At 38.3% G+C, this 25,794-nt stretch overlaps 1 protein-coding gene across 6 annotated transcripts; it reads left to right on the forward strand.

The window, feature by feature from the left end:
* The first annotated feature begins 452 nt into the window (after positions 1-452).
* On the forward strand, positions 453-19,249 carry LOC311288948 (uncharacterized protein). Of its 6 annotated transcripts, none has more exons than XM_084406654.1 (12): positions 2,918-2,978; positions 7,511-7,697; positions 8,106-8,202; positions 8,283-8,380; positions 10,376-10,438; positions 12,554-12,616; positions 15,046-15,114; positions 16,824-16,883; positions 17,151-17,177; positions 17,263-17,465; positions 18,213-18,372; positions 18,510-19,249. In XM_084406654.1, exons 2-12 carry the CDS (start codon positions 7,514-7,516, stop codon positions 18,632-18,634), a joined length of 1,149 nt encoding a protein of 382 aa, XP_084262780.1. In that variant the 5' UTR covers positions 2,918-2,978; positions 7,511-7,513; the 3' UTR covers positions 18,635-19,249. The 6 variants fall into 6 exon arrangements, 4 of the variants coding, with proteins under 4 accessions (XP_084262780.1, XP_084262781.1, XP_084262779.1 ...); XM_084406653.1 differs by lacking the exon at positions 2,918-2,978 and adding an exon at positions 3,435-7,429; XM_084406652.1 differs by lacking the exon at positions 2,918-2,978 and having other exon boundaries at positions 3,435-7,697.
* Positions 19,250-25,794: the final 6,545 nt, after the last annotated feature.

The raw sequence follows: 25,794 nt of genomic DNA on the forward strand, positions 1-25,794 counted from the left end.
ATATATATATATATATATATATATATATATATATATACATATATATATACATATATATATACATATATATACATATATATATATATATATATAAACATTAACAAAACTTGTTTTCCCTTATGGGTCTCAGGGAGGATATTGGATTAGGTCTTACAATTACAGCAACCTTAGAAACGTGGTGCTGTCTGTCATTAACGTCAATTAAACAACCAAAGTAAACACGGTATTCTTATGAACTGTTATACGGCCTAGCATAACAAGAATTTCTCCTTCAATACGCAAAAAAGCCCCAACAGCGTTCATAACTCAGGCATCAAAATAAATAAACACAATTCCAACAGCTTCCCTTTCACCCTTTCATTTCCGCTGTTAAAAGACGGACACCGCTGACCAGTTAGGGTAGAACAACCTATGAGAAATGGGACAGGAGGGGAGACAGTGGACACAATGGAGGGAGAGAAACACACACCCTTTTTTTTTTTATTTTTTTTTTTTTATTCCAAGTAATATCAATCAGCAGCTGGGTTGTTTTGATTAAGTAATAATAACTCAAAGTTTACTGAATGTGTGTATATATATATATATATTGATAAAATTAATTCTGTTCAGTCATGTTTCTTATTTTTCTCCATATTTGCTATGACCCCCAAAAGCTCTTTTAAGAGCTCTTTCAACCATTAAGCATCTTTATCCATGTAAGTATATTTTTGAGACACTTAAGTTAGTATTTGGGCTTAGCCTATATTCTTTAAAGCTACATCATCAGCCATGTTTTAACAGCTTGAGATGTTTCCCTTATTTGCACTTTATCTTAGCTGTCCATGTTAATGTTTATTTATCTGCCTTTACCAGTTCAAAATTGTGACTAATTGAAAATTATCTGAAAAGATGAGAAACATGGGCATAATTAATGCAGTTTCTCGTGTTACCATAATATTTTGCTAGTCAATAAATTAAAATCCATGATTTTTTTTACCACAATTTGATTAATCAATTCATTTCTTTGACTACTGCACGTCTATACAGACCTAGGTAATAGTTGATATTACAGTAGTTACTCAGTCTTATTTTACCCATTTTTCTTGTCTGCAAACAGATCATTGTGACTGTGGTGAGCAGGGTGTGGCTGAGAGTGAGAGAACGGAGGCTGGTGAGTGATTGATAATGAGCAACGTACAGGTGTCACTCATCAGTAATCACACTGGCCTCCAGCTGTTCTCTCAAAGCCCTCAGCCTCGGCCTGCTCGCCACAGTCATCCTTTGCTATAAGTAGGGATGGCCCGATACCGATACTGGCATCGGGGATCGGGCCGATACTGTCCTCATATACTCGTACTCGTACTCATAAAAATTCGCCGATACCACGTACATTTTGCGAAACGAAACTGGCCGCCGCGAGCGCTTTGTCGAGGTGAACTGAGTCATAGACGCACGAGCTGGTCGAGCACATCCTTTTAAACAGACAACAGTGGAAAGTTTGTTCAGTCCGATGTCAATGGCAACGAAATTAAACGAGGCATGTAGCTTTAGCTTATTATATTAACGTTAACTGACGAGAGAGAGAGGCAGAGAGAGAGACAGAGAGAGAGAAGCGCACTTCTGTTGAATGCTCTTGATTGCTGATCGTTCACTCAGCACATGTTATTTGGATGAAAACTAAATCGTATATGTAAGTAAAGTAAAACATGAACTGTTACCTGACTGAAGTATAACGAGTGGTTCCCTACATTATTACAGGACGTGTGCAGAGGTCAAGAAGTTTCATGAATGCAAACATCCGAAGCGCGCGCCCCTCAAACCAGCGTCTCAGCGCGCGAATACTGAATTAAATAGTCTTTCACGTCTTGCGCTTGTACGGACGAATTCACACACAACTATGTAATAACGCCCGTCTTGGTGAGTATCCTATAGTAAACAAAGTCGGTTATATCTCAAATGGACGTAGCATGTTCAAGTGCGGTCCGTGCGCTCGGTCTTAAAGGGGCAGCAGTTTGATAAACCTGCTTCTGTGTTTTAATGTTAATCAAACAAAGGACAAAGAAATTACTCACTGCTCTTGACTAAATAGGCTACCCTTTTCAACTTCACAAAAATATCCATCTATATATAATTCATACAGTAATGAATATGCTTTTTTTCACATTTGATTACTTTATTCAAATTTCTGTACCTGTTAGATCTACCCGAAAAACTCTAAAAACACTGTTTATTTCATTTGTAGCCTTTCTTTGTTCTATTGTATATATTTGTCCTATTTGTAATTCAATTGTTTGTTTTTATTTTGTTACTGACTGCTTACTTGTTTTAAATTCGCATTAATTAGGCTGCTAGTTTTTGTTGTAGTATCAAAATTGGATTAAATAATTGATATTTCACTGGTTTTGACAAACATCTGAACCGCTGACCCGATCCTCAGCACTGAGCCCTGCTGAAGCAGCTCTAAATATGTGCTGTGCTATTAAATGAAAGATAAAATATGATAGAGCAATAGAATGAACAGTGACAGTAGGCTTACAGAAGCTCATATGCATTTTAGCAGGCTTAATTAAGCATGAAAATAACTGAAAGAAATATATATATTTGATGAACAAATTAAGCCAACTAATATGATTTATAATCTTTTGGTTTATCTACTAATACATTTAAAAATGACAAATGCAGTGAAAATTCAGGTATCGGTTACGGTATCGGTATCGGCGAGTACCAAAAATTACAGTATCGGTATCGGACTCGTTCTGCAAAAAGTGGTATCGGGACATCCCTAGCTATAAGATGTTTTTAAGCACATTCTTAGTTTCACTTTAGATTTATTTTATATATTCATATTAGATTAATTTGCAGCATACACCTCATTCAACATTTTGGACTATTGTAGTGGTTACCTGTAATATATTCTTTTTATTGTTTCCTTTTTTAGATTTTGCATCATCCTCCACTGTTTTTTTTCTTTTCTCTAACCATCCCTTATTTCAACCAAGGTAAGTTGTCTTTTTTTTTTAAGCATCACTTAAAGGTGTTTACAGTTGTATAGTTATTTTCTCTTTAGTGTATATGTGCTTGTCATGGAAGCATAAATGAATTTATTATATTAAGCAGAACTTTTAACAAGGTGAATTAGACTGATGACATAGGTATACCTGCGTTTTAACACAAAAGGTCTTTGGATTTCCACTTACTTCTAAAATGAATGCTTAATTCGTGGTTATTATTATTTTTAATGAAAACAACTCATCAATAAAGATGTACAATGCTAAATTTGCTTACCGTATATCTAACATTAAAGGGATACTTCAGGATTTAGCATTAAGCTTTGTATCAGTAGAAAACCTGTAGTATTTTCAAATTACCCTGCTTTCCACCCTCATATCCCCCTGAGACGAGAGATTTGTATGTTTGTTTTTTGTTTTGTTTTGGTCTGGAAAAAATCCTCCGATGACGCAAAAATCATAATTTTGCGTCATCTGAGGATTTTTTGTCCAAAGGCTAAAGACTACAGCCAGTAGAAGGCGCTGTTCCGCATGTTCTCAACCTGCCCATATGAGGATGCGATCTCACTCACAGCATGAACACAGATAGTGTCAGCTATCTTTTATTTGGAAGCTAAGCTAACAGACTCTTGTTCTGTGGAGAAAGCTGAGTAGTAGGAGAAAGTATTAGGGGTTACCATCCTCTTTTTCCCGGACATGTCCGGCCGTCGAGATCGTCCAAAATGTCCGGGATTCGGCTTTTGCTTTCTGCAGTCATCCATTCATTGTTTACATGCACACCTTTTGTTTCAGTCTAACTGAATTCACTCCGATTGGTGAATCTGAATGTAGTGTTTACATGAACGCTAAACAAGTGATCGTTGCTGTGGATTGATTGATAAGGAAATTCCCGCTCCTCTGTGAGATACGAGAACGGTGCATCTCACCATTGTTGCTCATCATCAGTAAACAAGCCACCAGCCTCGTGTCGCTCTCACTCGTCCTGCTCGCCACAGTAAACCTAATCAATGGAGGATGTAGAACGCAAAAGCCGAATCCAGGAAATTTTGGGCGATCTCGAAATCCCTGTCAGACTCGTCACGGAGACTCAATAGTAGCTAGCCTTGTGTTTAACTGCACTCTCTCACCGGTAGGCGTGGCTTCCTAGGGCAGTGAAGCAAGTGCATTCTGGGAGTTGTAGTTTTTCATCCCCAAAAGCTAAAAATAAATTTTCTGGCTTTTCTCAGTCTAGAAGGCTCCAAATTCAAAAATAATTTCACATTTCTACTACATAAATTACCCATTTTAAATACACATTCATCTTTCCAGAGCTGAAATATCCCTTTAATGAAGCAAACTTTACATTTAATATTAGTCCTAGAGCAGAAAAAGTTTAATACATTTAAAATACTATAATCACTTGACGCCATTAAACGGCTATTATCGTGCAAAAACTGCAACAAATCCATTATTCATGATTAAAAATCTAAACCAAAAGATTACTTTTAGTATCATAATTATTAAACCGTAATGAATTAAAATTAACTCACCTAATATAGGCGGGACTCAAAAGAGGTCCACGCTTCCAGTCAGCACCTCCTGTCTTTCACAATTTTTTTTTTCTTTTTTTTTTTTTTTTTAAATGAATAAAACACACTTTAAGATTCAAAATTAACACTAGAATGCCAAAATATTATATTTAAAAAAAAATACCGACATTAAAGACCCTAGAACGCAATTTTACTCTTTGGTTATGAATGCAGCTTGGAAAAAACTGCAAATTCATTATTTAGGAATAAGATTCAACAAGATTTAGTTTAGTATCACAATTCAAGTGTGATAAAGTTTATGAATACAAATTTATTCACCTTGTTTGCACATATCTTATAACTCGTATCTTATTACACTCATCTCGCAAAGTCGTGATAGCTACACTACACGGAAAGCCAGCTAAAAAAAATCTAGTATGATGCACGTGATTTGATAGATGTGTAAAGAATCAATGCAGGAAAAAGGAGAAAAAAAGAAAAACAAAACCAACTAGATTCAATCCACTGTAGCGTTAGTATGATGACACATGATCAGATATTGTTTTTGCAAAAAAAAAAATTGTTTTTATTTTAAATGTATGGATTTATACTGTTCTACCAAACTCTTGTCTCTTTTGACCTGTCTGTAAATACCTGTAATACAGAATAATACTCTTGACTTGTATATTGTTTAATCACTGTCATTTAATGTTTATTTGTTGATTGTAAAGGATGACAGAATTTTACTGTGAACTATCCCTTTAATTTAACTTGCTCTCCTAATCTGCTGTTTCTCTCTCATTATAGGGTAGTGAACATCCTGAGCTTGAACTCATTAGGGATATTCCATGCATATTTTATTTGTGACTCTGTATTGTGTTCACTAGTGATGAATTACAATGAACGCAGCAATCTTAGGAAAAGGGCCCTCAAAAGAGTTGACACTTTTCTTAAATCAGTGAATCATGAGGTGTATGACCATACTGATAATCTTAACAACTCTCCTGTTACCATTCCTCCTGGTGGCATTCCCTCTGACTGCAGACCTTCAGATCTGAATCCTACTTGCATCTCTGTTAGTGAGAATACAAACAGTAGCTATGATTGTAGCAGTACTGGCGAAACAAACGATGAAAGTGATCTCAGAAGCAGCATTACTGACTGGGCACTTCGTTTTGGTGTATCTCTCATTGCACTTTCTGCTTTATTGGCAATTCTTAGAGTGCATTTACCATTCCTGCCAAAAGATGGAAGGTCACTGTTAAAAACGAAAACAGAGTACAATGTGGAGATGATTGCCGGTGGATCTTTCCACTATTTTGGTATTGTCAATGCTTTCAGAAACACGTTGAGAAGTGTATGTTCTTATTTTACAGACGGGCACACATTTAACATGCAGCTAAATTTTGACGGCATCCCACTTTTCAAAAGTTCTTCAGTTCAACTTTGGCCTATTCTTGGCATGTTCAAAGGTCTATCTAAGAAACCTGTTGTCGTAGGGTTGTTTTGTGGGACCACTAAGCCAAAAAATCTTTCTGACTATCTCAGTCACTTAGTTTGTGAGTTGCAGAGTTTAAGAAGAGGTTTTGTTTTTGGTGGCAAGACTTTCTTTGTCAAGGTAACGTCTATCATGTGTGACGCTCCAGCACGAGCCTTTATCAAAGGTATAAAATCTCACACAGGATACTATGGCTGTGACAAATGTCAGCAGAAAGGTTCCTATGTGAAACACCGCATGACATTTCCTGAGAACGATGCCTCCTGTAGAACAGATGAAGCTTTTCGACTGGGATTAGATGAGGAACACCATCTAACACGCTGTCCTCTTCTAGAAACTGACATTGACATGGTAACGGGTTTTCCTCATGATTACATGCACCTTGTGTGTTTGGGTGTAGTGAGACGTCTAACGGATCTGTGGTGTGGTGCAGTGGGCCCCCTGCGTACAAGACTTTCGAGCATTCAAGTCTTGGGTATCTCTGAGAGACTGGTAGCATTGAAGGAGTTCATTCCAGCAGAGTTTGCCAGAAAGCCTAGGGCTCTCAGTGAGAGACTTCGTTGGAAGGCAACTGAATTCCGCCAACTGTTGCTGTACACAGGCCCTGTTGTTTTAAAGAGTGTGTTGCCTCGCCAGGTTTATGATAACTTTATGCTGTTGTCTGTTGCCATCTACATCTTGGCAAATTCAAAATATTGTATCGAAATGAATGATTTGGCTCACTCCTTTTTGGTATCATTTGTTGAGCATTATGGCTTGTTGTATGGCAAAGAGATGGTGGTATACAACATTCATGGCTTGGTACATCTTGCTAGTGATGTTAAAGTGCATGGTCCTTTAGATGGCATATCTGGCTTCCCCTATGAAAATTATCTTGGTGAGCTTAAGAGATTGGTAAGGAAACCTCACAATCCACTTGCACAGATAATCCGCAGGCTGTCAGAACATGAGGAAAGGAACTGTTATTCCACTGATGAAATATCACTGATGTGCCCCCATAAAAATGGACCTGTACCACAAACACTGACAGAAGCAGTACATCAGTTCAGACAGCTTACTGTTGATGGTGTCATGCTGCGAATATCGAGCAAAGATGATTGCATTTCTATTCATGGCAAAGTGATTTCAGTAAAAAACATCATTGCTTATGGGGGTAAAGAGTATGTTATGTTTCAAGAGTATAGAGAGAAAGAGGCCTTATACACTTACCCTCTTGACTCCAGAAACATGGGAGTATTCATCGTGTCCAATTTGTCAACAGTGATGCACTTTACTGAGCTCACAAAGCCCTGGCAGAAGTGTGTGAGGTTGCCTCTGGGAGACAAATTTGCAGTCTTCCCTCTGACTCACACATCTTAATAATATCACCAATTAATGTACATAGTTCTTGAGAAGCAGCAACACCATTTCTGGATTATATTGTGGGACATGCTTTTGTAAGTGGCATTTATATGAATTCGTTTTTTAAATGAATCTAAATGAAGTCTAAAATTAATTACAACTCTTGTTTTTTTCAGCCAATGTATCATATCGTAATCTTTGTAACCACAAATGAAGTCGAGGTTGTCCCCCATAATTGGGTAAGGGACAATGTTTGTATGTGGCCTCCATACAAATATGAAGATAGAGTTAAAGCCATAAAATCAATGGTAAAGCCAGGACCATCCTGGACTCCCTTCAAAATCCGGATTATTTTTACTAGAGGTACATATCCTTAGCTTCCATGGGTCAGATTTACTAACAGGTTGCACCAGCATAAACCGTCTTTTGGTGTCGGGATTTATTAAAGACACTAAAGGTGTGAACAGTTGTTTTTGCGGCTGACCTTGTTGCATATGCGGTTTTAAGAGTTTCCCTTTCAAACTCATGCTGAATCATTCAGATTAATTTAAATGAATCATGCAAGGTGATTAACTAAGGTTTGTGCTAGTTAATTTCCTGGTATTTGCACCATTGTTTACCTCCCCCCAAAAAAGAGATTGTGCCTATTTAGTAAATCTGGCCTATATATATATATAAAATTTCTTCATTTTCTCCTATTATTTATTCATAATTTCTCTTTAATGTTTTTTTTAGTTTGCTTCACAGAAACCTTGTTGTTTATCTATACAGAAACATATGAAGAAGCTCGCCAAAAACTACCAGAGGCAGAAATAAACACAGACCTTACAGACGTGGACTCGCCCCCCGTGAGAAGAAAAAGACACATGTAAATACAGCACATACAGAGCAGAGTATGGCTGCTGAATGAGGACAATCAATTGAATTATTTATTTATTTTTTCTTCAGTAAAAGGGCACGTTTTTTCGATGATAGTGAAACTGAGGATGAAGCAAACTTTCCACTTCCAGCAGCGCCAGAAGTGCAAATCAACCCCATCAGGAAATGTAAGATTGGCCAATTTGTGCCACAGTTATAGTTCTATTAATTTGTTTTATTAACACATTTGTTTTTTTGTGAATTCGTTTGAGGAATGCTATCATCAGTTCTGGAAATACACTTTTGTCTTTGAATTTAGTAGCGCTGTCACAAACGATTATTTTTTTGTAATCCGTTTATTATGCTCTGCTTGCATGCTCTGATAATATCTTTCTAGGACAATCTATGAAATCTGATTCTGTTGCATAGAACTGAATAAAGAATAATATATTAATTTGAATATATATATATATTTATTTTATTATGGACCTATTTTCTGTCCAATTTTTGTGTTACTTTCAAAATAATTGTGGCTATTTTTGTTTGACTTATTTTTTTTAATTCAGGAAAATGATTGATTATTTTTGCCAAGTGCATCCAGAAGTTTCGGTTTCGGCCCAGAATTTTAATTTCGTTGCATCCCTACTTAATACATATTATGTAAAAACAATGAGGCATACAATTGGTTTAAATAAAGCAGGGCTCGACATTAAGCCTTGTCATGTGCTTGTCCTTCGGACAAGTAAATCGGTCATTCACTTGGATTTTTTTGTGTTGTAAATATAATTTATTTTGAAGCAATATTCTCATCAATGTTAAATCAGCTTTGACGAATCTAAATCTGCATATTTTTACATTTAAAGGGGTCATATAATGCCATTTTTGTACAAGCTAATATGATTCTTTAGGGTCTAAATTAAAAGTTTGTAATATACTTTAATTAAATTTTCATTAGTATTGTAAGAACTAATTTTACCTGGTCAAAAACAGCTCTGTTTTCAGCACGCCGTTTAAGTGCATGTGTCTTTAAATGATAATGAGCTGTGCTGACCCCGCCCCTCTGTTATGTGCGTACACCTTTTGAAATAACACAATAACCATAACGCGCTGTTCATTATAAACGTGGGATTATGAATTATATTGAGAACGCCGTACATAGAAAACATGCCGTAATGTAAACAGCCGCATTCATCGTGAAGCGTGCTAATGATTTGCAAAGATTAATATAAATATTAATATAAAGGTTAATAAAACATTACACTCACTTCTTCTGGAGGTGCAGCAGGAACACGAATAGTTGGTACCGATCCTTTTTTCAGGAGCAGCTTCTTAGCAAGAGCAGCTTCTTAGCAAAACCAGCTTTACTGACCCTAGTTTGTAAAGCAGTCTGGTGTGTGAAATGATTCGCGCAAACATGAAAGCATTGACGTTGATCTTGGGGAATATTCCCTTCGAAAACAAACTCAGCCACTGCATCTTCAGTGGTTCGGATTTAGGAACATCAAAATGATGCTGTGTTCCTTATTACACCCAAGAACAGAACACCACAATCGCTTAGACGCCATTCTGCTCATAGACAGTGCTCCAGTCCAGCATATCAACAGTGACCGCGTCGGTCCGCACGGGCTATGATTTACAGCTCGCTCACGAGCGAGGGTGGGTCTGTGTTGAAACGCTGCTGTCAATCAACAATCGTGGGAGGGGCGTCGATTTTTGTGACGTCACATGGTCGAACGGCTTGATTTGAGAGAGGGGAAAACATATGAAGATTAAAAAAAAAACACTGGATGGATTTTTATCATTTTATGATGGTTGTGTACAGGCACTGCCAACACACATTTCAGTACAATCAACTTGTAAAAGTGCATGTACCATTATATGACTCCTTTTAAAAGGCATTTTTCCCCTAATCGTATTAAATGTCTGCTCCATCGTTCATTTTAAATTCTTACATTTGAACAATTACTTTTTGAATAATGAGACACTATAGGGATTTTATAAATTATCGCAGTATGTTTACTGAGTTTCTATGTGTGCTGCACTCATTAGGTTTGATTTCTCGAGAGGTTAAGCAAGCCACAACAGTGAAAACCTTGCTGACCGTACATTATTATCATTCACTTTCGATCGCCACACACATTAAATTATTGTAGAATCATTTTCCCTCTTGTTTTCCTGTACAGGTACCAGCAGAGCAGGGAATTACTCTCAACCACTGGCCAGAGAGGATGCAGAGACTATGAATTGTGAGTATTTGAAAACACTGGGCATGTGAGTTACAGAGTAGATGTGCTTCAATTTGATAATAGTTAGACTTAAACTTGCCTCAAAGCTCCTGAACACTGACCTCTCCAAATCCTCCCTCTTGTTTTCCTGTACAGGTACCAGCAGAGCAGGGAATTACTCTCTACCACTGGCCAGAGAGGATGCAGAGACTATGAATTGTGAGTATTTGAAAACACCGGGCATGTGAGTTACAGAGTAGATGTGCTTCAATTTGATAATAGTTAGACTTAAACTTGCCTCAAAGCTCCTGAACACTGACCTCTCCAAATCCTCCCTCTTGTTTTCCTGTACAGGTACCAGCAGAGCAGGGAATAACTCTCTACCACTGGCCAGAGAGGATGCAGAGACTATGAATTGTGAGTATTTGAAAACACTGGGCATGTGAGTTACAGAGTAGATGTGCTTCAATTTGATAATAGTTAGACTTAAACTTGCCTCAAAGCTCCTGAACACTGACCTCTCCAAATCCTCCCTCTTGTTTTCCTGTACAGGTACCAGCAGAGCAGGGAATTACTCTCAACCACTGGCCAGAGAGGATGCAGAGACTATGAATTGTGAGTATTTGAAAACACTGGGCATGTGAGTTACAGAGTAGATGTGCTTCAATTTGATAATAGTTAGACTTAAACTTGCCTCAAAGCTCCTGAACACTGACCTCTCCAAATCCTCCCTCTTGTTTTCCTGTACAGGTACCAGCAGAGCAGGGAATTACTCTCTACCACTGGCCAGAGAGGATGCAGAGACTATGAATTGTGAGTATTTGAAAACACCGGGCATGTGAGTTACAGAGTAGATGTGCTTCAATTTGATAATAGTTAGACTTAAACTTGCCTCAAAGCTCCTGAACACTGACCTCTCCAAATCCTCCCTCTTGTTTTCCTGTACAGGTACCAGCAGAGCAGGGAATAACTCTCTACCACTGGCCAGAGAGGATGCAGAGACTATGAATTGTGAGTATTTGAAAACACTGGGCATGTGAGTTACAGAGTAGATGTGCTTCAATTTGATAATAGTTAGACTTAAACTTGCCTCAAAGCTCCTGAACACTGACCTCTCCAAATCCTCCCTCTTGTTTTCCTGTACAGGTACCAGCAGAGCAGGGAATTACTCTCAACCACTGGCCAGAGAGGATGCAGAGACTATGAATTGTGAGTATTTGAAAACACTGGGCATGTGAGTTACAGAGTAGATGTGCTTCAATTTGATAATAGTTAGACTTAAACTTGCCTCAAAGCTCCTGAACACTGACCTCTCCAAATCCTCCCTCTTGTTTTCCTGTACAGGTACCAGCAGAGCAGGGAATTACTCTCTACCACTGGCCAGAGAGGATGCAGAGACTATGAATTGTGAGTATTTGAAAACACTGGGCATGTGAGTTACAGAGTAGATGTGCTTCAATTTGATAATAGTTAGACTTAAACTTGCCTCAAAGCTCCTGAACACTGACCTCTCCAAATCCTCCCTCTTGTTTTCCTGTACAGGTACCAGCAGAGCAGGGAATAACTCTCAACCACTGGCCAGAGAGGATGCAGAGACTATGAATTGTGAGTATTTGAAAACACTGGGCATGTGAGTTACAGAGTAGATGTGCTTCAATTTGATAATAGTTAGACTTAAACTTGCCTCAAAGCTCCTGAACACTGACCTCTCCAAATCCTCCCTCTTGTTTTCCTGTACAGGTACCAGCAGAGCAGGGAATTACTCTCTACCACTGGCCAGAGAGGATGCAGAGACTATGAATTGTGAGTATTTGAAAACACCGGGCATGTGAGTTACAGAGTAGATGTGCTTCAATTTGATAATAGTTAGACTTAAACTTGCCTCAAAGCTCCTGAACACTGACCTCTCCAAATCCTCCCTCTTGTTTTCCTGTACAGGTACCAGCAGAGCAGGGAATTACTCTCTACCACTGGCCAGAGAGGATGCAGAGACTATGAATTGTGAGTATTTGAAAACACCGGGCATGTGAGTTACAGAGTAGATGTGCTTCAATTTGATAATAGTTAGACTTAAACTTGCCTCAAAGCTCCTGAACACTGACCTCTCCAAATCCTCCCTCTTGTTTTCCTGTACAGGTACCAGCAGAGCAGGGAATTACTCTCTACCACTGGCCAGAGAGGATGCAGAGACTATGAATTGTGAGTATTTGAAGAAAACACAGGAGATGTACGAGTCCAGTCGTTTTATGAAAAAAGGTAGGACAAATTGCAACAGAAGCAAATTCAACAGATTTTTGTATCCTGAATATGTCCTGAGTAAGGGGAAAAAAGCCCAGAAGAATCCCTTTAGGGGAAAGTTTAGAAAGACCCAAATATAGCCTATTCATTATTTTTCTCATGATTAGGGTAACATTTTTAACCTGTATATCACCATGAGAATTACTGAGTTGATTTTTTAAATGTTGTTAACATGGGCAAACGGTGCATAATCTAATTATGTATGTGCTAATTTGCATAAATACCACAACAGATCTAAACATTGGGTATAGCCAAGTGAAAATGTCTTGTTGGCATATAACAGTAAAAGACTTGATGTTAAGGTCTGAATGGAACCTGTTTAGGCTACCCATGAGCATTAATACATAGATGGAAGTACTTTAAACCAGCCTTTATTACTTAATATTGCAGAGATGGGGTTTGGGGATGGGTCTGTGGGACTGTTTCTGGGAGATGAGTCTGAGGGAACAGGAGAGAAGGGGTAAGGAAAATGCAGAAGACAAAGGAAGGTAAAATAAAAAAGTGAACTCTCAGTAACAGTCCCCGGGACCCAGCCCCAAACCCCATCTCTGCAATAATAATGGTTTAAAGTACTACCGGTACTTCCTTTATGTATAATCCCAAATGGGATTCTTCAGGGCTTTTTTTTTTTTTTTTTTTTTTTTTTACTCAGGATATATTGAGGATACAAAATTAGTTTAGTTTGCTTCTGTTGCAATTCGTCCTAGGTTGACCCCCATTTTGGCTTAGAATGACTGGATTATAATGTTTTTTTTATCTTAGAATGTTTATAGCTGTGTCTGAAACCGTTCACTCATTTACTAATCCCTATATAATAGTGTATGGCGTTTGAGTGCACTATATCTGCAAGGAGTGAACGAAAGTAAGTGAGTGAATTCGGACGCTGAAGTTTACACTGCGCGTCGGAGAGCTGGAGCTGTCGCAGTAAAGGCTTTGTCACACGTGATAAAACTCCTTTTATCTTACATGTTACTTGCTTTATAAAATAAAATTAACAACAATCATATTGAATATTTTGTAATACCTCTGTGCCAGCTTTGTAGTTTCATCGATTGAAATTGTTAAACTCACGCTCACAGATGACAGGATAAGGATTAAATCAATGTTAAAGCAAAAATAAGATAAGTTGTAAAGTAATCTCTGGTTTAAACTCACTCGCTCCCGGACTTTCATGCAAGCTCAGTCCTCTACGCATTGGATTGTGGGAAATTGTGCTTCAGCAAGTGTACATCGGATGTACGCTCTAGTTCAGAGAGGATTGTGGGTAAAAGTAGTGAACAAATGTAGGGAATGATGTCGTTCACTCAGAATTCGGACACCACTACAAAATGGCCGACACCCTAAATAGTGGATAGGGAGTGATTTCAGACACAGCTTATATCTTTGTGTTTTGTGTTAAAGGAGAACTCCGGTCAATTTTAACATTGAGCTCTTTTTTTTTTTTTTGTAAATTTGGAGTGCTGTCAGTACAGAGAACGACAAAAATCGGTGTTGCTTACACCGTGTTATACTCTTTTTTTTAAATTTCCACCCTGTTGACTTAAATGGGGCACGTTTTAAACCTGCTTTTAGCCTCTTAAAGGGATACTCCACTTTTTTCGGAAATAAGCTCATTTTACATCTCCCCCAGAGTTAAACAGTTGAGTTTTACCGTTTTAGAATCCATTCAGCCGAACTCCGGGTCTGACGGTACCACTTTTAGCATAGCTTAGCACAGATCATTGATTCTGATGAGTCCAGTAGCATTTCTTTCAAAATGACCAAAGAGTTTCAATATTCAATTTCAAGAAAGAAATGCTACTGGACTCATCAGAATCAATGATCTGTGCTAAGCTATGCTAAAAGTGGTACCGTCAGACCCGGAGATCGGCTGAATGGATTCTAAAACGGTAAAACTCAACTGTTTAACTCTGGGGGAGATGTAAAATGAGCTTATTTCCGAAAAAAGTGGAGTATCCCTTTAACATCCTTGATGTGTCATTACAAGTGCACAGCCATGTGAGTGATTCCTTTAGAGTGATCACGGGTGAATCTGACTGCAGTAGATGTGAAAGATATGAATAAAAGTGATGTTAATTCAGCCAGCGCACATACCTGTATTTACTTCCTGTTTTCGGTCGAAGTCCACAGTAGTTGATTGTCGACTCTCGACAATCGACTACTGTGGGCTTCGACCGAAAAAAGGAAGTAAATACAGGTATGTGCGCTGGCTACAAATTTACAAAAAAAAATTAGCTCAATGTTAAAATTGACCGGAGTTCTCCATTAATATCTAATGTTAGCCAAATTCAGGGGTGACATTTATTTATGGCTTGTTTTGATGCCATCAGGGTGCCAAAAACAAATCCACAGCAACCAAAGGAGGACATCAACACCATTGAAACAGACATCAGTAACCCGTAAATTTACGATAAAACCTTTTCTTCCCATTTAACCCATAATTTACCCATATACAGTCAGGTCCATAAATATTGGGACATCGACACAATTCTAATCTTTTTGGCTCTAAACACCACCACAATGGATTTGAAATGAAATGAACAAGATGTGCTTTAACTGCAGACTTTCAGCTTTAATTTGAGGGTATTTACATCCAAATCAGGTGAACGGTGTAGGAATTACAACAGTTTGTATATGTGCCTCCCACTTTTTAAGGGACCAAAAGTAATGGGAGAGATTAACTATCATAAATCAAACTTTGCAGTCAATTACAGCCTGAAGTCTGGAACGCATAGACATCACCAGATGCTGGGTTTCATCCCTGGTGATGCTCTGCCAGGCCTCTACTGCAACTGTCTTCAGTTCCTGCTTGTTCTTGGGGCATTTTCCCTTCAGTTTTGTCTTCAGCAAGTGAAATGCATGCTCAATCGGATTCAGGTCAGGTGATTGACTTGGCCATTGCATAACATTCCACTTCTTCCCCTTAAACTCTTTGGTTGCTTTCGCAGTATGCCTCGGGTCATTGTCCATCTGCACCGTGAAGCGCCGTCCAATGAGTTCTGAAGCATTTGGCTGAATATGAACAGATAATGTTGACCGAAACACTTCAGAATTCATCCTGCTGCTTTTGTCAGCAGTCACATCAATAAATACAAGAGAACCAGTTCCATTGGCAGCCATACATGCCCATGCCATGACACTACTACCACCACCATGCTTCACTGATGAGGTGGTATGCTTTGGATTATGAGCAGTTTCTTTCCTTCTCCATACTCTTCTCTTCCCATCACTCTGGTACAAGTTTATCTTAGTTTCATCCGTCCAAAGAATGCTTTTCCAGAACTGGTCAGGCTTTTTTAGATGCTTTTTGGCAAAGTCTAATCTGGCCTTTCTGTTCTTGATGCTTATGAATGGTTTGCACCTTGTGGTGAACCCTCTGTATTTGCTCTTGTGAGATTGTAGACTTTGACAATGACACGCCTAGCTCCTGGAGAGTGTCCTTCACTTGGCTGGATGTTGTGAATGGGTTTTTCTTTACCATGGAGAGGATCCTGCGATCATCTACCACTGTTGTCTTCCGTGGACCTCCAGGCCTTTTTATGTTGCTGAGCTCACCAGTGCATTCTTTTTTCTCAGAATGTACCAAACTGTTGATTTGGCCACTCCTAATATTAATGCTATCTCTCGGATGGATTTATTTTGTTTTTGAAGCCTAATGATGGTCTGTTTGACTTGCATGGAGTGCTCCTTTGAACGCATGATGTAGGTTCACAGCAATAGATTCCAAATGCAAATACTACACTTCGAATCAACTCCAGACCTTTTACCTGCTTAATTGATTAAGAAATAACAAAGAAATAGCCCACATCTGTCCATGAAATCGTTTTTGATTCAATTGTCCAATTACTTTTGGTCCCTTGAAAAAGGGGGGGTGGCTCTCTCAAGAGCTGTAATTCCTAAACCCGTCCTCCAATTTGGATGTAAATACCCTCAAATTAAACCTGAGAGTGTGCACTTTCAGCCCATATCCATTAAATAACTATAGCTTGAATATGTTTTGGTAAATACCTGAAAAAATAAAAATTGTGCCTGTGTCCCAATATTTATGGACCTGACTGTAACGTGTGCTAAAATCTACTGCTAAACTTTGGCCTTTCCCACTAATTAGCCTTGACAGCAAGGAATCGCACCTCACACTTTAGACATGGAGAGGCAGAAGTCTTAAGTTGTAAGTAATACTGTGTCAGTTCACTAACACTGCATTCAAATCTTACAGGTTTACCCATATTTCCAAAATACTGTTACACAACATGCATTCTTTCACAACAATTTAAGTTCTAAAACTGACCGTGTTTAACTCATTAACCTATTAAACCAAATTATGTACAACCAAATCTGCAGAGCTATAGAGTAAAAAAAGAGTTTTACTCTTCAACTCTTTTGTTTTACTCTTACTGTTCAAACTAATATATTGTTGTGGTGTTCCTCTCTTTAGCATCATCCCACACTGGTTTCAGTGAAGGTTAGTACTGACATTTTTTTTTAATGCTTTTTTTTGTTTTTAACACAGTAATATGCTTTTTTTCATAGCTTTTTCTTTTTTATAGCTTGGATACGCAAAATTCTTGCAAACCAAGAAATGATCAAAGAACAGATGGGAACGTTGGTTAAATTGGTCTACGATCTCAAAAAATTATCAACTACAGAAGACAACCCAACTTTAAACACAGACTGTTTTCCACTGTCAAGTTTTCAACAACTTCAAGTCATTGAGGGGCAGCTGCAGCAGGAAGACTACAAGACAGCTGTGGTAAGATTTCATATTTCAATAGAACAATTTAACTCATCAATTAACTGTGTCAGTGTTTTCATCTTTTGTTCATTGTACATGGTAAAAAATGTAGTCAACCACGTGTTAAAATCATATCTGTACTGGCTGGGCCGGTTCGACATGGAATGGTTAAGCAACAAGAAAGGTTTGGCTTGGTGAAGAAGCGGCAATTGTACTCACTCTAACTGATTTGCTGAAGTCAAAATGTGGATGGTCATAGTTAGCACTAACCAATGAGATTGATGGTTGCGAATAAGTTCCCCCTACTGCTGAAGGAACTGAAATGAATGTAAATTAGCTAATGATTTTCTCATCCTCAAGTCATCCTAGGTGTATATGACATTATTCTTTCAGACAAATACAATGTTATATTAAAAAAATGTCCTGGCTCTTCCAAGCTTTATAATGGCAGTGAATGGCTGTATATTTTCCAAGGCCTGTCTGCTGGAAGCTATTTATTTTTCTTATACGAACGCATCGCTTCGCTTCAAAGAGCCTTTATTAACCTCCCCAGAGCTGTGTGGAGCACTTTTATGATGGATGGACACACTTTTATGCACTTCAAAACAGAAACGGCTATTCGGCTATTCTACTATCCTTTTATAGGCTAAATAATTTCAAATGAACTGTTATATTAACCGGTAAAAGCCAAACCCATTTTTGAACATTCTAATCGAGTATGATGTTTGCTTGTTCCTTTATTTGTCCATATATTTATTTTTACAGATAAACACGTTAGCCTTGAGGGGAGGCACAACAGTAAAGGAAAGTGTATGGCGGATTCTGAACTTCCTTTTATCAAATGACATGGCCCGGCAAATGAACTGGAGGGGAATCAATGGAAAAGCGGCATTCAAAGACACCTCGCTGAAAACTGTAATTAATGGTATGGCTTTCTGAACTTAACTACTGTGTTTTATTTGTGTTTGGTGTCAGCTAAAAAACAATTCCCTATAAATGATAGATTTTATGATAAATAATAATAATTTGCTTATTTACTGTTGGTCATATGTGTCATTTTAGCTGCAGTCAGAAGAAACCGTTTGACTTCCACTGCAACAGACCAGGAAGTAGAAAACTGGATAAAGAGATGGCTGCAGCTTTCCGCAGACAGGGATGGAGGCCGTCGGGCAAGACAAAAAAATTGACTGTTTCTTGGTTCTGACAATTGCCTGTTCTGCCTGCTCAACGGGCTGCCCTTTTGCCTTGCTCTGTTTTTTAACTATAGATCTGATTCTCCACTTGCTTTATTAAATTCTCCTGGTTCTGAGTGACACTTGCTTGACCTTGTTCATAATATGTAGAACTTGTTCCTAATATGTAGACCTTGGTCTAATGTTTTCTTTGGACAGTCCTCCCCTTCTGGACCTCTGCCTGTTTAATTGTATATATTTATAAAATGTATTTATTATATTTATTGTTTCCTGTTTTTGATGTTTATTTATAAATATTTGTTTTCTTTGGACTACCTTCTGGTTTCTGGCAGTACCCCCTTCTGGACCCTGCCTGTTTAATTGTATATATTTATATAATGTATTTATTATATTTATTGTTTCCTGTTTTTGATTTTTATTTATAAATATTTGTTTTCTTTGGACTACCTTCTGGTTTCTTGCAGTACCCCCTTCTGGACCCTGCCTGTTTTATTGTATATATTTATATAATGTATTTATTATATGTATTGTTTCCTGTTTTTGATTACTATTTATAAATTTAAATGTATTCATGAAATATTTATATTTATTAAATCACTTTTGACTGATTATTTGAGTATTTTCTTTATTATATTATGATTAGATCTGGGCCAGATGTGGCCCATGCCATTTTTGAGATTTGGCCCAGGTGTGGCCCATGTCATTTGAGATTTGGCCCAGGTGTGGCCCATGTCATTTGTGATTTGGCCCAGGTGTGGCCCATGTCATTTCTGAGATCTGGCCCGGTTGTGGCCCATGCCATTTCTGAGATCTGGCCCATGTCTGGCCCGGTTGTGGCCCATGCCATTTCTGAGATGTGGCCCACATCTGGCCTGGTTATGGCTGACTTCTAGCTGCCACACTCAGGTTGAGTCATCGCCGTCATTCCATGCGGTATGTGGGCCAGAAGAATTTGGAAGATGTGGGCCACAACTGGGCCAGATGTCATTTGCTATCTGGGTACTAGAGTCAGTAAATCAATGGGGCTGGATGGCAAGGCCACTAGTTTGTATATGAACATGAAGTTCAATCAGTAAACAGACATGTAGGCTCTCGTGACAGAGCTGGGGTGCACCATTAGCTGGGCAGGCTGAGCAGCAGGCCTCGAATCAGCCCGCAAGGAGTACACCGTGCCCAAAACTTCCAAAGCACACACACACAGGTGAAATCCACTACAAGAAAACCTCTACCGCACACTTAAAAGGAGAATTTCTGTTCACCATGCACAGGATGGCTAGCCTGCCCGCTTTTGGCTCACCCCTGCTCCTGGGAAAGAAAAAAAGAAAACTAATTAACAAAAGAATGTACAATGCAGCCTATAAGAAAACAGAATTAATTGTTAATATTGCCAGCAACAGGCAATTAACGCCAAATAAACGCACAGAAACAACGTACCATTGCTACCGACAGTAAAGGCAAAGAGCACAAAAACAAATAAATGAATTATATCCGACTCTAAACATAAGCCAAATATTACAATGAGATAGAGAAAACAAACCAAAAGCAAAACAGCCGTACTCAACACAGCTGTACGCAAAACAGTTGTCAGAAACAGCTATCAGCAAAACAGATAGAAACAAAACAAATAGAAACAAAACAAAACCAATAGAAAGAAAGCAACTAGAAACAAAACAAAACCAGCAGTCACTCAAAGCACGCCGTGTTATACGTGCGATCGAATCTCTTTTATAAACTGGAACTACAGCAGCAATGTAGAGGAAAAACCCTCAAGCAGTACGATCCGTACCTCCAAACAGACACCAGCTGCGCAGAAAAGTCAGTAAACACAATCTAGACGCCAAACCATAACTATGGCAAACAAACACATACCTCACACACAGAGCAAGAGAGCACTGGCAACCATGACACCAGATGAACGCAAGGATGACGCAATATCTTACCACTCTGGGGATGCCCTTTATATAGTCCAAATAAGGCCCGCTAAATAATCATGGGGCGGAGTCATGCTTAAAAGGAGCACTTCACCACATTATCATGTTTCTTTTTGCTTTTACGCTAGCAGCCAAATTGTTTTGTCTCTTGTCAGGTGTGTATTTATCATGATAGTACAGAGCAAGTGACACAGAAAGCCACAAAGGCTACGTTCAGACTGCAGGTCTTAAAGCTATAGTAGGTAATCCTGTTCAGAAACACTTTTTTTTATACTGGGTGAAATGGTCCTTCCATCCTGAGAGTAGTCAATACATTATGTGTTCAGAAAAAGGAATGAAAACAATCAGACCTCTGTAGCAGCTGCAGGACAGTAAAAACTCTGACCAATCACTGCCATTCGGTGCGAATGTAAAGAACCAATCAGATGCCTTCAGAGCCAGGAGGAGTGTCTTAGCAGTGTCAATCAAGTTCGCGTACGCGCTGATCGCCCCTCTCTTGCACAGCGCGTACCTTCATTCAAAATCAAGATTGCCGGTGTTACACCAGAATCCGTGACCGTCATAATCTGTGACCGTAGTGGGCGCGGTTGTCACTGTGCTGCGTGATCTACGCAAAGAGCGTAACTTCTGACTATAAGCCAAAGGTGAGGTATTTATGAAACGTTTGTTTAGAAATGATGGTTATTTACACAATAAATGATTATTTGCTTGCCCAGATTGAGCTCAATGTGGGGTTTTTTCAGAGTAGCCGACTACGTGTGTTTCCGTGTTAATTAATGTTTAATGTTTATGTTCTCACGCGAGAAGAGAACGGCCCTGACGTCCGTGCACGTTTAGGAAAAGTTTTTTCTCATTGTGTTTTGTGTGTTATAATTGGATATTATTTTATAAGATATATGTTTAATTTGCGGAACCACTAGTCAATGAAAGACATGTATGGTGGTGTGGGCGGGTACTACAATGTGTACAATGTGATAAGGCTATTTTAAAGGTTACCAAATTCTGTTACCCTCCTCTATTTCACTCATAATGAAGGTGAAATCCTCCAAATTCACTCTGATGATGTGTGAACTCCTCAGCTTCTTACAATAGAAATCATTTTGGGCTGACATGAACAGAAGCAGACATACAGTATAGGGTCACCAAATCTGATAAGGCTATTTTAAAGGTTACCGAATTCAGGTTACCCTCCTCTATTTCACCCATTATTAATGTGATGTTATTTATTTGCATCTCCTCTTCCAGCTTTTCTCTCTTCTCCTCCTCCATCTGTTCTATCTTCTCCTCTTCCAGCTGCTCACTCCTCTCCTTCATCTGCTGACTCCTCTCCTCTTCCAGCTTTTCTCTCTTCTCCTCCTCCATCTGTTCTATCTTCTCCTCTTTCAGCTGCTCACTCCTCTCCTCTTCCACCTGTTCTCTCCTCTCCTCCTCCACCTGTTCTCTCCTCTCCTCCTGTTCTATCTTCTCCTCCTCCACCTGTTCTATCCTCTCCTCCACCGGTTCTCTCCTTTCCTCCTCCACCTGTTCTATCTTTTCCTCCTCCTGCTGTTCTCTCCCCTACTTCAGCTGCAGTCTTGCCTCCTCTACCAGCTGAACAATCATGTTCTGATGTTCTGAATCATGAAAAATGTACGTAAATTTGATAAACAAACTACATTTCCTACATTTATATAGAAGTACATTTATTATAAAAATAAAAATAACTGTTTCTATTTAGACTTTTAATAATCAACTGTTGTTTTAGTTAAAATTGTACTTAATTTAATTTAATGTTTGATATATTTTTGTTTACATTCAGAGATATATTTCATATACTAAAAATAAATAATGCTGTTGTGCACTACATTATAGTTATTTCAATTACTATTTTTACCTCATACATAGGCATAAGGGATGCCTGGGGAGGCAAAAAAGCACATGTTCTACTGTCGCGAATGGGGCCCTTCAAAATATTTTACTGGGACATTTTGAGGACAGCCCCAAATGGAGAGCTTGAAAGCGAGGTAAGCTTAATTGAATGACTGACTTGTCTACTTGGATTGTATATAATTTATCCAAGGTAATGCTACATACTCTTACTCATTTATCTGTCTCACAGGTAATAAATGCATACATAGCCCAAGCAGTCAAAAAAAAAAAACCAAATAAGAGACGAAAAGGCTCTTCAAATTGACTCCTTTGAAATGACCAGAATATGGGAGAGAAAAAACTCACGACTGAAAGTATGCACAGGAAAATCTTTTTTTGTAGGGCCTTTTTAAGTGGATTGTAATTTAATAGAATTTATTAACTGATTTTGTAAATAAATATTATCTGTTTTAGTGTGATCCAATAAAATACAAAGTGATTTTGGGAGCCGTCCATGAGCCGGGTCACTGGATGTTGGCTGTAAGTACCTTGCTCTGTGCATTGCTGACATTTGTTGAGAGCCACAATATTACTGTACAACATGACTATATTGATACTATACAATAATATATTGTAATATAATAATCTACTGATCTACAGGCAATCTTTCCGGCTGAAAAAAGGAGCCTTTTGCTGGATCCCCTGGGGAATGATGCATCCAAAATAAAACAGTGTTTGGAGTCCACAAGGTAATTGTTGTGTCCATATATGCAAGTTGTTCCCTTTTAATTACAAAACTAAAATATGTGTAAATATGTTGGCATAATTTTACCTTTGTCTCGCCTTTTCAGGGCATTTGTCAGAAACCGAGGCTGCAATGTTTCAAAGCGGACAGCCAGCACAGCTCCACACAGTTCACAATTGGATGGAACGTCATGTGGGGTATTTGTTCTGAAAGTAAGTTTTTATTTATCATGCTGTGTCCACTTTATTATACGGGTGTCTGCATCATTATAACAGTAAAGTATTTTAAAACAATAGTATGCTGGTTTATATAGTACCTATGTATTTATTTACTATGCACCAACAAATCAGTTACAAGCATGTGTCATATTAGTATGCAGAGAAAATTCTGGCAGGGGAGCCTCTGATGTTTGAAAACAAGGCGTCAGCAGTGAACCACTTCAGGAAAAAGATCGCCATGACCCTGCTGGATGAGAGTGGTACGTTTGTTTAATTTATGTACTTTTGATTAATAATTAATCTTCTATGTGAGCGGCTGCACAATAGAAGTGCACAAAATATCACTTGTAAGTCTTTAATTCAAGAACTCTCAATACAAAAAAATGTGAAAATTCAAGATAAAGAACAGAACAAGTAGTATAAATACACAGGAGATTATAACTGAGACAACAGGTGAATGGGATAACTAATCAGACAGAATGGGAAAACTGGATCAAAAGACAGGCACTAAACTAAAACAAAATAAAACATAACCCTAACACCAGTCAAATTTAGAGCTCAACACATCAATGACAGCTTTTACTGTAACTTGTGCTGGCAAATGACCATGGTATAAGGAGGAAAATCCAAGGTTAGCTGTTCATTAAAGGGATAGTTCACTTTGAAATTAATTTTTGATATGTTTTAGCTTACCTCAAGGGCATCCAAGATGTAGGTGTCTTTGTTTCCGCAGTAGTTTCAATTTTGATATTTTTAGGTAGTTTCAATTTTGATATTTTTAGGTCAAACCGTTCTTGTCTGTCAGTCATATAATGTAGGTCTATGGTCACTGGCTCAAAACACAAGCACAGAGTCCAAATTAAAACAATTCCCCATCGTCCAAATTAAACAATTCCCCATCATAAGTACACATTGATGGCCTAAGACACGAAACGAGCGGTTTGTGTGAGAAAACGAACAGTATTTATATCGTTGTTATCTCTTGAAAACAGCACACGTCCAAATGATCTGACGGCGCGGGCGGGTATAGATATATACATGGAGTCGCCTTGGCTACGGTTTCGTTCCAATGAACTGCAGTAGCGAAGGCGACATCTAGTTTATACATCTATACCCGCCCGCGGGTGGGTATAGATATATACACTAGATGTCGCTTGGCTACGGTTTCGTTCCAATGAACTGCAGTAGCCAAGGCGACATCTATGTATATATCTATACCCGCCCGCGCCGTCAGATCATTTGGACGTGTGCTGTGTTCAAGAGATAACAACGATATAAATACTGTTCGTTTTCTCACACAAACCGCTCGTTTCGTGTCTTAGGCCATCAATGTGTACTTACGATGGGGAATTGTTTCATTTTGACGATGGGGAATTGTTTTAATTTGGACTCTGTGCTTGGGTTTTGAGACAGTGACCATCGACCTGCATTATATGACTGACAGACAAGAACGGTTTGACCTAAAAATATCAAAATTGAAACTACTGCGGAAACAAAGACACCTACATCTTGGATGCCCTTGAGGTAAGCTAAAACATATCAAAAATTAATTTCAAAGTGAACTATCCCTTTAAACTCCTCTGAGCCTCTGCCTCTGTGGTGCAATAAAATAGTTTAATGAGCTAGTGGATTATCCCTTACATATAATATGTTATGTAAATGATTTATACATTTATTGACAAGTTAAATTTCTTTTCAATGGTGACCAGATGACCTTACTGATTTGTGCCGCCATTGTGGGGAGAATAATGTGGAGGGGAAGGGCAAGACAACACCTTGGGAAAGAAGCTTTTTTTAAATAAAGAAATCCACCATAGGGTTCTGATCATTCTGGGCATGGCCTGTCTTTGCTAGAGTAGGAAATATATGCATCACGGGTATATGTAACTCATATTCACCCCGAAAATGCAAATTATTATCTTTGTTGATACAGATCCAGTGTGATGTCTGTGCCCGTTGGTTCCACATGAAATGTGTTGGGGAGCCCGACCCCAAGAAATCCTACTGCTGTGCAGCATGCATTTAAAATATATTTGCTTTTTTTTTTTTTTTTTTTGCTTAGTTCGTCAAATTTGTAAATAGTTAATGTTTGAAATCAATGTTTCTAATGTTTTAAAATATTTTAATTATTAAAACATTTCATTATAAAATATTGCAATGGTTTTATTTAAAACACTTCCTGTCCAAAAGAAAAAATAAGCTGCAAATAAATAACATCACATTAATAATGGGTGAAATAGAGGAGGGTAACAGAATTCGGTAACCTTTAAAATAGCCTTATCAGATTTGGTGACCCTATACTGTATGTCTGCTTCTGTTCATGTCAGCCCAAAATGATTTCTACTGTAAGAAGCTGAGGAGTTCACACATCATCAGAGTGAATTTGGAGGATTTCACCTTCATTATGAGTGA

The sequence above is a fragment of the Rutilus rutilus genome, assembly GCF_951802725.1.
Source record: "Rutilus rutilus genome assembly, chromosome: 4".
Taxonomy (NCBI): Eukaryota; Metazoa; Chordata; class Actinopteri; order Cypriniformes; family Leuciscidae; genus Rutilus; species Rutilus rutilus.

What these genes read in the sequence shown, in the direction of transcription:
- LOC311288948 (XM_084406652.1), top strand. Translation starts at nt 7,472, where the DNA reads ATGAAGTCTAAAATTAATTACAACTCTTGTTTTTTTCAGCCAATGTAT. An exon ending in GAAACAGACATCAGTAACCC is followed by an intron (nt 15,115 to 16,823) that starts GTAAATTTACGA and finishes CCCACTAATTAG; the next exon opens with CCTTGACAGCAAGGAATCGC. An exon ending in AAGACTACAAGACAGCTGTG is followed by an intron (nt 17,466 to 18,212) that starts GTAAGATTTCAT and finishes TTATTTTTACAG; the next exon opens with ATAAACACGTTAGCCTTGAG.